General features: G+C 40.8%; 1 protein-coding gene and 1 pseudogene across 1 annotated transcript; both read left to right on the top strand.

The window, feature by feature from the left end:
- The first annotated feature begins 63 nt into the window (after positions 1 to 63).
- Positions 64 to 7,744, top strand: LOC128197536 (uncharacterized). Its single transcript, XM_052879592.1, has 2 exons — positions 64 to 1,231; positions 7,228 to 7,744. The coding sequence occupies exons 1-2, from the start codon at positions 64 to 66 to the stop codon at positions 7,299 to 7,301; spliced, it is 1,242 nt and encodes a 413-aa protein (XP_052735552.1). The 3' UTR covers positions 7,302 to 7,744.
- A 1,220-nt stretch (positions 7,745 to 8,964) lies between these two features.
- LOC108341465 (pentatricopeptide repeat-containing protein At3g09040, mitochondrial-like) lies at positions 8,965 to 10,824 on the top strand (annotated as a pseudogene).
- The last annotated feature ends 3,933 nt before the right edge of the window (positions 10,825 to 14,757 follow it).

Genomic DNA, 14,757 nt, shown 5'->3' with positions numbered 1-14,757 from the left:
GTTATTTTCGACTCTTTCAACAGGGCTAACGTTTGTTTCTTTTCTCTGTTTCTCAGAGAACCAATGGCACCTAGACTTCCCCCTCCTCCTCCACCGCAGACTAATGAGCATGATGTGCCCAACAACACCAGATTGTTGGAATCAGTAATTGAAAGGTTACAAGAGCAGAACGTTGTTTTGACGCAGCAAAATGCGGCTGCCTTACAGAGTTTGGAAGCTGCTCGCGCAAGTTCTGAAGTGACTCAGAGACAGCTTATGGAGATTCTTGCATCTACCAGGGGTACACCCGGAGCATCTACTTCAAACACCACCCATCAGGCTGAGTGGAGTTTGGAAAATTTCCTACAGCATCGTCCTGCAAAATTTGATGGGAAATGCCTTCCCGACGGAGCTGATCAGTGGATAAGGGACATGGAACAGATTTACGATGCCAAGGAATGTCCTAATGATCGAAGACTGGCATTCACCGAGTATCTGTTGACTGGAGAGGCCAGTCATTGGTGGTCGACTGCGAAGATGATACTAGCAGAATCTCACAGCCCTATTTCCTGGAAAGTCTTCAAGGAAAAATTTTATGAGGAGTATTTCCCGGATAGTGTTCGATTCGGCAAAGAGGTGGAATTTCTCCAGTTGGTACAAGGTAATATGTCTGTTTCAGAGTACACCAACAGGTTCAAACATCTGGTTCGCTTTAATACCCTTGCCACCAGTGAGGTGTGGCAGTGCAGGAAGTTTGAAAATGGACTGAGAAGTGATCTTAAGGTATTGATATCCAGCCTCTGCATTAAGTCCTTTCCTGTTATGATTGAGCGAGCAAAAGTGTTGGAGAAAAATATGGCTGAAGCAGAACGTCAGAAGAAGCAGCAACAACCAACTAGAGGGCCGATCATGTCCAGGTCGAATATGAATCGGGACAGGTTGTCGTATGCTCGTCCAGCACAACCATCTAATTCTCAGGCTATGGTTGTTGCCGGACAATCTGGACAGCACGGATCAGTCAAGTGTTTCCAATGTGGAGGACCACATTACCGGTCTTCATGCCCTCAGTTATTGGGAGCAAAGTCCTGCACTCGTTGTGGAAGGAATGGTCACACAGAGCGCGACTGTAATATGGGCGGACGAGCGCCAATGAGGCCGCCAAATGCTGGAAGAATGCAACAGGGAAGGGGTGGACGAGCACAGGCTGTTGGTAGAGTTTATGCGATCACGGCCACGGAAGCTGCCAGTTCAGGTACGCTCGTCACTGGTACTTGCTCATTACATGGAATGCCTGTTTGTGTGTTGTATGATTCGGGGGCAACACACTCCTTCATTTCGAAGGCGTGTGTTGAGAAATTGGGATTAGCCGAACGCGAGATGCAGTTCGACTTGGTAGTATCAACCCCAGCAGCGGGTGAGGTTAGGACGTCTACTATATGTGTTAAATGTCCTATAGAGGTTGAAGGACGTAACTATAAGGTAAACCTCATCTGCCTACCCCTAAAGGATTTGGAAGTGATACTAGGAATGGATTGGTTGGCTGCCAATCGCATTCTCATTGACTGTGGTGCTAAGGAATTGGTGTTTCCAGACGAGTACGAAGTAGAACTATCAGTAACGCTCGGTCAGCTAAAGGAAGACATCGTGGATGGTGCTAGTTGTTTTCTGATCATGACGCACTCGGACGAACGACTTGAAGGTTTGAATCATGAGCGATCGCCCAATAAGTCGAGTGGAGAACGATCAGTTGTGGATGAATTCCCTGATGTATTTCCTGATGAAGTGCCTGGATTACCTCCTCCGCGCGAGGTGGAATTTACTATCGACTTAGTGTCGAATGCGGGTCCTATCTCTATTGCACCATATCGGATGTCGCCAGCAGAGTTAGCTGAACTCAAGGAACAGATAGAAGAGTTAATGGACAAGCAGTTTATCAGACCAAGCGCATCACCTTGGGGAGCGCCAGTACTCTTAGTGAAGAAGAAGGATGGCAGTTCTCGTCTCTGCATTGATTACAGGCAGTTAAACAAGCTGACCATCAAGAACAAGTATCCTTTGCCTCGGATAGACGACCTACTGGATCAATTACATGGCGCGACCATATTCTCGAAGATTGATTTACGGTCGGGATACCATCAGATTCGGGTAAAGGAAGAAGACATCCAGAAGACAGCCTTCCGATCTCGTTATGGACACTACGAGTATGTAGTGATGCCATTCGGTGTGACAAATGCCCCAGCAATATTCATGGACTACATGAATCGTATCTTCAGGCCGTATCTTGATAAGTTTGTGGTTGTATTCATTGATGATATTCTTGTCTACTCCAAGAGCTATGAAGAGCATGAGGATCACTTGAGGATCGTTCTAGGCGTGCTAAGGGAAAAGGAGTTATATGCCAAATTCTCTAAATGTGAATTTTGGATGAAGGAAGTGCCATTTTTGGGACACGTGGTTTCAGCTGGAGGAATCTCAGTGGATCCGGCTAAAGTACGAGCAGTGTTGGAATGGGAGAGTCCACGTTCGGTAACTGAAGTTCGCAGCTTTGTGGGACTTGCAGGCTACTATAGACGGTTCATTGAAGGGTTTTCCAAAATAGTGGCTCCGCTTACTCAGCTGACCAGAAAGGATCAACCGTTCGCTTGGACCGATCGGTGTGAAGAAAGTTTCAAGGAATTGAAGAATAAGTTAACAAGCGCCCCAGTATTAGTCATACCTGACACGGCTAAACCCTTCGTGGTATATTGTGACGCGTCTCATCAGGGTTTGGGCTGTGTACTTATGCAAGAAAAGAGGGTGGTTGCGTATGCTTCTCGACAACTGAAGGTTCATGAGAAGAACTACCCAACTCACGACTTGGAATTAGCAGCGGTCGTCTTTGCTTTGAAAATCTGGAGGCACTACTTGTATGGATCGACATTTCAAGTGTTCAGTGATCACAAGAGTCTCAAGTACCTGTTTGATCAGAAGGAGCTGAATATGCGACAGAGACGTTGGCTTGAGTTCTTGAAGGACTACGACTTTGAACTACTCTATCACCCGGGAAAAGCAAATGTTGTAGCAGACGCCTTAAGCAGAAAGGTAGTTCACGTCTCCTCCATGATGGTCCGAGAGTTAAGTTTGGTAGAAAGCTTTAGAGATCTAAGGTTACAGTTCGACTTGCAACCGAATATTATTAAATGTTGTACTCTTAGAATCTCCAGTGATGTATACGACCGGATCAGAGAGAAGCAACGAGAAGATGAAGAGTTGGTGAAGATATTGAACGCACTCGGTACAGATCAGGCCAAGGAGTTTAACACTGGAACTGATGGTCTTCTACGCTACATGGATAGAACGTGCATTCCGAATGATGGCGAGTTGAAAAGAATCATTCTTGAGGAAGGACATCACAGCCGCCTTAGCATACACCCTGGTACGACTAAGATGTATCAAGACCTCAGGAACTCATTCTGGTGGCCAGGAATGAAGAGTGATGTTGCACGTTTTGTGGCATCTTGTTTAACGTGCCAACGAGCCAAAGCTGAACATCAAAGACCTGGCGGTCTACTTCAGCAGTTAGAGATTCCAGAATGGAAGTGGGACAGCATTGCGATGGACTTCGTGACTCACTTACCTCGAACGGTCAGAAATCATGATTCTGTATGGGTAATTGTGGATCGACTGACGAAGAGTGCTCATTTCCTAGCAGTCAATCTAAAGATGTCAATGACGAACCTGGCTAAGCTTTATATCCAAGAAATTGTTCGCCTGCATGGAGTTCCATCCAGCATTGTTTCAGACCGAGACACGAGGTTTACTTCTCGGTTCTGGCAATCATTACAAAGTGAGCTCGGTAGTAAACTTCAAATGAGTTCGGCCTATCATCCTCAGACAGACGGTCAGTCCGAGAGAACCATTCAGACGCTTGAAGACTTATTGAGGGCGTGTGTCCTAGATCACATGGGCGTCTGGGATGAAGTCTTGCCTTTAGTGGAGTTCACATACAACAACAGTTTTCAAGCCAATATAGGAATGGCTCCTTTTGAAGCTCTATATGGAAGGAAATGCCGAACGCCTTTGTGTTGGTTTCAGGAAGGGGAAAAGGTGTTAACAGGACCAGAGCTCATTCAGCAAACAACTGAGAAAGTGAAGCTGATTCAAGAAAGGTTAAAGACGTCCAGGAGTCGACAGAAATCTTATGCTGACAAGAGGAGAAGACCCTTGGAGTTCGATGCAGGAGATCATGTCTTCCTTAGACTACATCCGACCACTGGTGTAGGGAGAGCCATCCGACCAAAGAAGTTATCTCCCAAGTTCATCGGACCTTATCAGATCTTGAGGAAGATTGGACCAGTTGCGTACGAGTTGTCCTTGCCGCCTCAGTTATCAAACTTGCATCCAGTCTTTCACGTTTCTCAACTCCGTAAGTACGTATCCGATCCTTCTCATGTATTGGAGTTGGAGAATATTCGTCTTCGTCAAGATCGTACGTTGGAAATGCAGCCGGTACGCATTGAAGATAGCGACACCAAGTACTACAAGAGGAAAGCCGTCAGATTGGTGAAAGTCGTCTGGGACGAGAAGACGAGCGACTCTACGTGGGAAGTGGAAGATGCTATGAAAGATTTATATCCCCATCTGTTCGAGACTCCGTCCTAATTTTCGAGGACGAAAATTTTTGTAGTTGGGGGGAATGTGAGGACTCAAAAAAAAAAAAAAAAAAAAAAAAAACGTGCGTCCACGTGGCGGCAGGAGAGCGCGCCACGTCAGTAGTGTACATGGCCGACAGCAGTGCCCGACAGCCACTGCTGGACGCCAGCCGCCACACGTCCGGTAGTGGGGAACAGTGGGTCGGCCAGCTGAACGAGCGTCGGCGATGGTGGAAGACGCGTGGCAAAAGTACAGTGGTCGACCGTCCAGAGTGGGTTGGTGTAGTGCGTCCGGCCGAGCGCGCACTGGTATAGTGGAGACGTGCGTTCGGCTGAGTGGAGCACTCACCTCTTAATTTAATTCTGATAGATCTCTCTCTTCACCCTCTTTCCTTCAGTTTCTCAGATTCAATTCTCTCCTCCTTCTCTCTTCACTCTCTGCACCCTTCTCTCTCTAAGAAATCACCACTGCACCTCCTCCATTCCACACTCCGGCAAGATTGAAGGACGCTCGGCGTAGGAGTTCCAGAGAGAACGTTCGACTGGTGAAGCTGGTAGGTTCTTCCTTCCTCTCTGACGTTCGTCCTTAGCTGTGTTTGAGTTGTACGTTCGTATTTCTTAGAGTAGAGCGGTTCTGATTTTTCATTATTGGGGTTCGTCTGAACAGTGGATTAACGAGCGCTTGTTATTGGAATTTGAGTAGAGAATCTGTGAACGTTCGTCATTTCCGGGTAAGGGAAGCTTACTTAATTTAACTGTTTTGTTGTATGTGTGGGTGTGAACGTTCGTTATTTTACTGTATAGATGCATGATGAATGATGAAATGATGGTATGAACGTTCGTTATTTCACTGTATGATGCTGCCATGACTGATTTGCATGAACGTTCGTTATTTTGAAAGTATGAGAATATTATATGTTGATTTGGATGCATGAACGTTCGTTACTTGGATGAAATGAAATATATGAAAGTACATGATATGAATCGTTTGAAAAATGAGATTTTCTTTATGTGAACGAGTGGAACTATGAGAAAGGAACTGGAAATGAAAAATGAATTGTAAGAGGACTTTATGAACATGTACGTTCGTACTGAACAGTCATTTACCGTTCGGTTTTCCCCTAATAAAAGGTTTGAAATGTTGATCCTGTCATTTTAATAAATCCCTGTTTGAGGACGAACGTCCTCGTCCTAAATTGCCATGCTTGAGCGTTCGGCCAAGCACTGTTTTGATCTTCTCTTTGTAATTCCCATGATATTTTACGTTCGTTTCTGAGACGGTCTCTGACCGTTCGGTGTTTGTTGGTCAACATGATAAATTCCCTGGTTGAGGACGAGCGTCCTCACCCTAGAATGCTCTGTTTGAGCGTTCGGTTTGGCACTGTAGAAACGTTGTACGTCTGATAAACTTCCTTTTTTTTTTTTTTTGTACTTGTATATATATACGTAGCAGTGCATATTTCCGTTCGTATTACTTCTCCAAACTTCTCTTAGTTTATTTTCAAGACTTATCAATCTGAGTTACTGGACGTTCGGTCTTACACCAGACGTTCGCCCAGAATAGCGTTCGGTCTTACACCAGACGTTCGCCCAGAATAGCGTTCGGTCTTACACCGGACGATTGTACTGGAAGGCGTTCGGTCTTACACTGAACGTACGCTCAAAGTGTCGTTCGGTCTCCAACTGAGCGTTCGTCCTAATAGTGCTCGGTCTCCAACTGAGCGTTCGTCCTAATAGTGCTCGGTCTCCAACTGAGCGTTCGTCCTAATAGTGCTCGGTCTCCAACTGAGCGTTCGTCCTAATAGTGCTCTTCTTTGAATTGAGCGTTCGTCCGAATAGTGCTCGGTATCGTTTTGAGCGCTCGTTCTCTTCTCCCACTAAAATGCGTGCGTCCAATGAACAGTACTATTAGAATTTTCTGCAGATTTTAACGTTCGGTCTTCGTTCCGAACGAGCGTCTTTTGGTCTCACTTACAGCGTTCGTCCTCGTTCTTTGGGGACAGAACGTTCGACTTTTGGTGATTTGGTTATGAATGATGAAAATGATTATGGATTGATGAATAATGAATGATGAACAGTATTTGCGATGATATGAAAGTTATGAATATTGAACGAGCGTTCCAGGCAGGAACGACTCATGGTTGAATGTTGAAAGTTGTAAAGTATGACTGTGGATAGTTAATGTTGGCTGTTCATCCTGATGTTCCGTGAGTGCTCGTTCTCAAGTAGAGGACGCACGTCATGCGTGGGAACGGCAGGAGGTCCTTAGTCCATAAGTTAACATGGGCGACGTAAGAACGGACTAACCTCGGGTGGCAGCTGATGAGGATGCCAGTTACCACACCACCCGGGTGCGTGAACGCCTGTAACTACGCAGATTTCATACAGTCCGGACAGTCAGTCGTGTTGAGTTTTATTTTGTACATGTGTTAAATTATGTGATGTATGATGAATGCGTACGTTGATATGTATGTGTGAAATGAACTGTTTGCTAGAAATTATATGTTGATGCATGAGTTAAATTACGTAAGCTTACCCTTTCGTTTTCCTTGTGTTGTCCATTGTACTTGTACGTCCGTCTTGTCATTGCAATGATCATCCGTGCGGGTGTGAGCAGAGGGAGATGAGCGTTTGGAAGAAGCATTGAATGAAGAGAGCCTGGTTGATGTTGAAGTGAAGATCGAGCAGTGAGATCGCTCGGCCAGTATTGTATTTAGTTGAATTGAGTGGTCGTTCGATCATCTCTTGTTTTCTTTTGAGTTAATTCGACCGTTCAGTAATTATCCTGTGTAAACCGTTCGGTCAGGTTTCTTGTACGTTTATCTTAAATTTGTAAAACTCTTATGTGTGGCGTGCGACTTTTGCACATTCGTCCGTTATGTTGGATTTGTACTCAAGGACGTTCGTCCTTGAGCGTTCGTTCGGGTTTTATTTTGTTTTTAGTTGGAAAACTGTATTGAAATATTATTAAATGTGATTTTCTGATTTTATGGTGTTATGCTGTATTTTTGGGATGTCACAGCTTACAAGATGGTTAACTGGGGAAGAAAAACTACAAAGGATATGATGGGTTATTATTTTGACATGTATAATTTGAACATTTTATACAAAAGACTTTGTCAGTTTTCTTATCATTTGGTCAGGCCTTATATATATATATAATTAATTTTTCTTTTTTAAATTTGAGCACATTTTTTCTCCATAGGATTGCCTTGGTTATTCCATACTCAAACTGAAGTTTAGTTCCGGTACTTTTACTATACTTAGGTTTTAGTTCTTATAATTTTATTCTAATTGTTTTAATCCTTATAATATATAGAGATGGGTTCTAATGAATTTGCTTTGAAGTGCTATTGTTTTGCTTTTTCAGACATTTTGGATATTTAGGGATGAATGAAACTATTAAGGATGAAATGTTCTATGTTGTTTTCCCTTATTTTAAAGTGGGAAACAATGATGCATGCACAGACTGAATTTTTCTTGTAACTGGATAGACAGGAAATAATCTAACTAAATAGGACAAAACAGCATAACAGAAAGGAAAAAACAAAATAAATAGGAAGCATGACAAATAGTTCTTGAACCATCTAGAATTGACAAAATTAGTATGACAAACTTGATGTGCTTCTTCTACCTGAAGTGGGACAACTAATGGTATTTTGATATCTCACATAAATCGGAGGCGAGAATATTGATTCCAGAGAGGTTTGGAGAGAAACTTTTATAGAAAAGCGTAACAATTTCATATGACTTTGTTGAAGTTCCTCTTGGATTGAGAGAAAATATCTTTAAATGTTTGGTCCTCTGGTAAACCATCGGAATAACAGTAACATGAGTCGCATTCTAACTATTATAATATGTGACCGAAAGACGAGAGCCCTTGTTACGCAAATCATGTAAGAGAGACTGAATTATTGTAGCTCACAAAGGGTGAATGCAAGGACATAAGACAATAAAATGGTTAAAGCTTCCTACACCTTATCAAAAGCTTCCGAAAAATGTTTCCATAAAAAGAGAGTTTTCCTATGCAACTCCGCTTTTTTCGATTTCCGATTGCAACAACCAAGACGTATCTTCTTCGCCGCGTCCAAGAACAGGGCCGTGTTTAGCCCTAAAAACGGTGTCCGACACCATGTCGTGCACGTCCCAGAAACGTGTCCGTGTCAGCAAAGTGTCGGAAGCGGGGAAGCGCGACCTCCCAGCCGTCTCGGAGCTTCATAGGGAAGGATGAAATGTCATCTGTCATTTGGCCTTAATTAAAAACGAGAATAGAAGGTTCCATACACAAAATTGGATTTTACTTATAACAGAAGAACAAAAGAGAAAGAATGTGCGAATATTTGGAAAGGGGAGAAAAGGGAATCAAATCGAATTGATTGATGCGCGTGAGTGTTACAGTGAGAGGTGTGGTGAGAGGGAGAGGCTACCATGGGCGTTGGAGTGTTGAGAGTGAGTGCCAGGGGAAGGCGAAGGGGAATGCCAGTGCCTGGAATTCCCTTCTTCGCATGCACTCCACCCATATTGCCCCAGAGTGTTCTTCGATGTTTTGCTTCTTTTCTCAACTCTGGCCATTCCCCTGATCAGTTTACTTTCGCCATCACTCTGTCCGCCTGTGCAAAGCTACACAATGTTGAGTTGGGGAGGGCAGTTCACTGCTGCATAATTAAGAGGGGTCTTCAATCTGCCTCCTTCTGTCATGGCGCACTCATCCATCTTTACGCCAATTCCCACTCTCTCACTTCTGCTCACCTTATTTGACGCTGCACCCTCCCCTCATCTCCACCCTGTTTCTTGGACCTCTTTAATCTCTGGTTATGTTCGAGCCGGCTTGCCTCAGCAAGCACTTCACATATTTGACAAAATACGCACCATTGTTTCTCCTGCTTCTTTTCCACTTCTAGACCCTGTGGCACTTGTCACCGTCTTAAACACTTACACCTCTTTAGGAAAGCTGGACAATGCTTGCCAATTGTTTGCACAGATGCCCATCTCCACCCGCAATGTTGTGGCTTGGAATGTCATGATTTCTGGTCATGCCAAGAGAGGCCATTATAAGGAGGCTCTTGCCTTCTTTCGTCAAATGAGTAAGCATGGTGTCAAATCCTCAAGATCCACACTCGCAAGTGTTTTAAGTGCAATTGCCAGTTTAGCCGCCCTCCATCACGGCTTCCTAGTTCATGCCCTGGCTATCAAGCAAGGTTTCGATTCCAGTATATACGTTGCAAGTTCTTTGATCAATATGTATGGCAAGTGTGCGATGCTGGATGCTGCACGCCAAGTATTTGACGCTATATCTCACAAAAATATGATTGTCTGGAACACCATGCTAGGAGTTTATTCACAGAATGCGTATTTAAGTAATGTCATGGAGTTGTTCTCGGATATGACAATATGTGGCGTTCACCCATATGAATTTACCTACACAAGCATTTTGAGCTCGTGTGCATCCTTTGAATACGTACGAATAGGTCACCAGTTGCATTCAACTATTATCAAGAAGGGTTTTACCTCCAATTTATTTGTCAACAATTCATTGATAGATATGTATGCCAAAGCTGGGGCTTTGACGGAAGCTGCTAAGCAGTTTGAGCTCATGACATGCCGAGATCATGTTTCCTGGAATGCCATTATTGTTGGTTATGTGCAGGAAGAAGAGGAGGTTGTTGCTTTCAGTTTGTTTCAAAGAATGAATTTGGACGGCGTTGTACCTGATGAGGTATCTTTGGCCAACATACTTAGTGCATGTGGAAATATTAAGGTCCTAGATGTAGGACAAGAACTCCATTACCTGTCAGTTAAGTTGGGTTTAGAAACTAACCTTTTTGCTGGAAGTTCTCTTATTGACATGTATTCAAAATGCGGAGACATTGAAGATGCACAAAAAATTTATTCTAGGATGCCTGAACGGAGTGTGGTCTCCTATAATGCTCTGATTGCAGGATATGCTCCAAAAGACATAAAAGAAGCTATTAGTCTTATTCATGAGATGCTGATACTGGGACTGTGGCCATCTGAGATTACATTTGTGAGCGTCATAGATGTTTGTAAGGGTTCTGCAGAGGTAATTTTAGGCATGCAGATCCATTATGTTGTAGTAAAGAGGGGTCTCTTATGTGGTAGCGAATTCTTAGGAACCTCTTTGTTGGGCATGTATATGGATTCACAAAGGCTTGCAGATGCAAGCGTTCTTTTCTCGGAGTTTTTGGGCATGTAGTATGACAAACTTGCTGTGCTTCTTCTACCTGAAGTGGGACAACTAATGGATTTTGATATCCCACATAAATCGGAGGTGAGAATATTGATTCCAGAGAGGTTTGGAGAGAAACTTTTGTAGAAAAGCGTAACAATTTCATATGACTTTGTTGAAGTTCCTCTTGGACCGAGAGAAAATATCTCTAAATGTTTGGTCCTCTGGTAAACCGTCGGAATAACAGTAACATGAGTTGCATTCTAACTATTATAATATGTGACCGAAAGACGAGAGCCCTTGTTATGCAAATCATGTAAAAGAGACTGAATTATTGTAGCTCACAAAGGGTGGATACAAGGACATACAACAATAAAATGGTTAAAGCTTCCTACACCCTATCAAAAGCTTCCGAAAAATATTTTCATAAAAAGAGAGTTTTCCTATGTAACTCCGCTTTTTTCGATTTCCGGTTGCAACAACCAAGACGTATCTTCTTCGCCGCGTCCGAGAACAGGGCCGTGTCTAGCCCTAAAAACGGTGTCCGACATGTAACACCCCTTTTTAGAGTATTACAGTAATTTTTTATTTTTATTTTTATTTTTTTTTTTAAAACAACGCATTGATTCGCATTGGAAATCACAACACTTAATATTATTACACAATAATATCGTCAAAGTTTCAAGAGTATTTATTGAAGTACAAACTAAATATTAAAACTCTTTAAAATTACAAACCACACATTTCACAATTTAAAATACATGTTCTAAAATCCCATAGAGGTTTTCCCATCGCATCCTCGCACTAAACTTCTTCAACTTTACCTGAAACATCATCTACTCTCGTATAACGTTACGAGTTATACGATCATCGTAGACACATAAATAGGGTGAGCTAACCAATTACAAATAGATATACATTATAAATAAACTTATTTTCATAGCTTAAATATCAATAGTAACATTAAATGTTAACTCCTGATATTATATCGTATACAAATAAATGTACACAAGTCTCACTTCTTTTTCCATTCCTTACACATGAATAATAGACTTATTATCCTTCACACAAAGCTAATGGACACTGGCCCTTCACACGCAGCTATTGAACCTATCTCGGCTCTATCCTTCATATACATATATCAACACCGGTTCCTCATATGAACCGCGGATGAGAGTTGTCCTTCACCCGCAACTTCGGACATATCTTCCTTGTTCTTCAAGGTCTTACGAGTAAAAACTTTGGTGATTAACATCTATTCACCAAGCACAATACTCAGCACGAGAGAGAAACTTAAGGTAAGACATCCATATTCCCTCGTAAGAGGAAAATAACAGGACTCGAATCCTCCTATTGCCTTACTCAGGCAAAAAGGAAATTTCCTTTCTTTTAACTACCGAGAATAAGCATAAATCTTCCCCCTATGAAACTAAATAATCATCCAAGACTATTTTAAATAACTTAAGAAACTATCCAAATGACAATTCAAAATAAATCCCAAAAATCTTGTTCAAGACTGTTTGTTGTAAATTCTGACCTTTGCTCAGTGTTTTACTCATAACTCTTTCTACAGAACTCCAAATGAGTTGATTCTTGTTTTGTTGGATTCTATATTCAAATATCTTTCATAGGACACAAAAATCGAAATTTTTGGATTTTAAGGTTAGCTGCAGTAAAATATTTAACATCAACATTTTAATTACGTTTTTCTGTAATTTCAGCAATGACCTTGGCTGACTATTTTGGTAATAACTCTATTTACATAACTCCAAATGAGATGATTCTTTTCAGTTTGGAATCTAGATTGAAAGAACTTTCATTGGACACCAAATTCATAATTTTTGGACCATTGTACTAACTGCAGTGAAATTTTCAAAATTGATGTTTCTCTAATCTTCTAAGGTGAGTTTACTTTCAATCTCTCTTTAGTTCAAGTTTCTAATTAAGATTGAACATATGGTTTACGTTACAGAATGAGTTAGCAACTCAATTCTATTTTTACTAATTGAATGAGTATTATACTCTACACTTAAGGACCCACATCTTTTGACAACTTACAAAATTTTCTACATTGAGAGATAAGGTTGGACATGTTTGATTAAAAAGGGAATTAAAAATTCATTCCCATGCCTATCTTCTTCTGAACATTTACGTAATGTTTGGTCATCCAAAGTTAGAAAGGTCAAATTTTAAAGAAAAAACACAATCAAGTTTTATAAGGAAATAATTTAAAATTAAGATATGACTCATTGAAAAGGAGAGGATCAATAATTCAAAGGAAAACAATTTCCTTCACTTATATTTTTTTTTTAAGCTTGTCGTGAGTATCCTACAACACCTCAATTACAGAGAGAAAAAGGAATTTGCAGCATACAACATATTGAGAATCAAGATCTCTTTCTTCTTTCACATTTTGAAGTCAACAACACTTCTATCAAGCTATATCATTCATTCAATATAATCTAGTTCACACTTTCAAAGTCAAGATGTGTATTTCAACCAAGTTCATGAGGTAAACTATAATTACATGTGAAGAAATTACACTATCATGCATGTTGAAGTAAAGAAAATGGTTTAGCTTCCCTACCTATACATGTCTAAAACCTATAGTAAAAATTTCAAATCAATCTCACGGTTGATGAGATGAAACTCTTAATTTCTCCTTAGTTGGTCCAGGCATAAAACCATGCTGGAAAATTGGCTACTTCAAAATGCGAAATCTATATCTATTACTTTATAACTTTAATTGATAATCTAAACGGTCAAATTCAAAATCTATGTCTTAGGAACCTCATATCAAAATTTCAGATCCATCCGACGGTTAAATTGACAAGAATTTATGTTTTCCTGAGGGAACTTAGTAACAGAAAATAAAGTGATTATTAACTTATTCCATCATGCGAGACTTATTCCTCTAAATACAGGCTTCAAAATAACAATCCGAACGGTCAAGGCAAAATAATATATCTTATGGTCCATATATCAAAATCTAAGGTCGATCTAACGGTTCACTAGGTGGGAATGTATGTTTTACCGTGGAGACTTAGTAGCAGAAATAAAGCAGTCATCAAATTGATCCAACATGCGGAATTTAATTCTCTAACTACAGATGATAAAATAATAATCCGAACGGTCAAAGCAATTTAATATGTCTTATATCCCATATATCAAATATTTAGCTACATCTAACGGTAAATGAAGTAGAATTGGACAGTTTACTGAGGTAACTCGAAAAATAGAAAACAATAGGAAACTAAGATTCACAAAAGTAGACAGCTAGCTATTGTTAATAAATTCCAATATGCTTAGATTCATGATCATGAAATATGAAATTGTAATATCTAAGAGATGGTTTAGCTGCCCCTACCTCTTTTCCAGCAAAGATCTTGAAATTTCAGAGTGTTCTAAGTCCCCAACTATTCTCCTTTCTTCTTCAACCAAGAAACCCTACTCACCCTCACGATTCTCTCTAATTTACTTAGTACTTTTGTTATGATTTCAGTGAAGAGGAGGATAGGTTTTTATGCTTGTCCTCAGCAGCCTACGATGTCGGATGGTTTCAAAAGAGGGAACCTATTGAAGTAGCTTCTTTATAGCCTCGAAGAAAATTTGATAATGAAGCCAAAAGACATTTCAACTCCTACGATGGAAAGTAGACTACCTACTGTGTGTGGGGAAAGGAGAAATTGTTTTGCATCAATAATGAAAGTTTATAAGTTTGGATGTCTCTGTGTTATGTCTTATTTGACTATTCAATTAAAAAAAAAAATCAAATTTTTAGATATTCAATCAAGTGGTATAAATTATTCGGATGTCATTGTGAACTTTGAACATTACTATGTAATATAGCCGAATAATTAAACTAATATAATCCTATAATAACACACGATTTTATGAATATTGTCACACAACAAGAGATTCTTACAACTAAATTATATATAAACAAAATAATATTGATCG

The sequence above is a fragment of the Vigna angularis genome, chromosome 6 (assembly GCF_016808095.1).
Source record: "Vigna angularis cultivar LongXiaoDou No.4 chromosome 6, ASM1680809v1, whole genome shotgun sequence".
Classification (NCBI taxonomy): domain Eukaryota; kingdom Viridiplantae; phylum Streptophyta; class Magnoliopsida; order Fabales; family Fabaceae; genus Vigna; species Vigna angularis.
The sequence above is the reverse complement of the archived record's forward strand: the minus strand, read 5'-3'. Positions and strand labels throughout refer to the sequence as shown.

Bases quoted from the DNA above. Each gene is read 5' to 3' on its own strand.
- LOC128197536 (XM_052879592.1), top strand. From the start codon at position 64: ATGGCACCTAGACTTCCCCCTCCTCCTCCACCGCAGACTAATGAGCAT. The intron at 1,232-7,227 runs GTACGCTCGTCA...GGGTGTGAGCAG, and splicing joins CACGGAAGCTGCCAGTTCAG to AGGGAGATGAGCGTTTGGAA.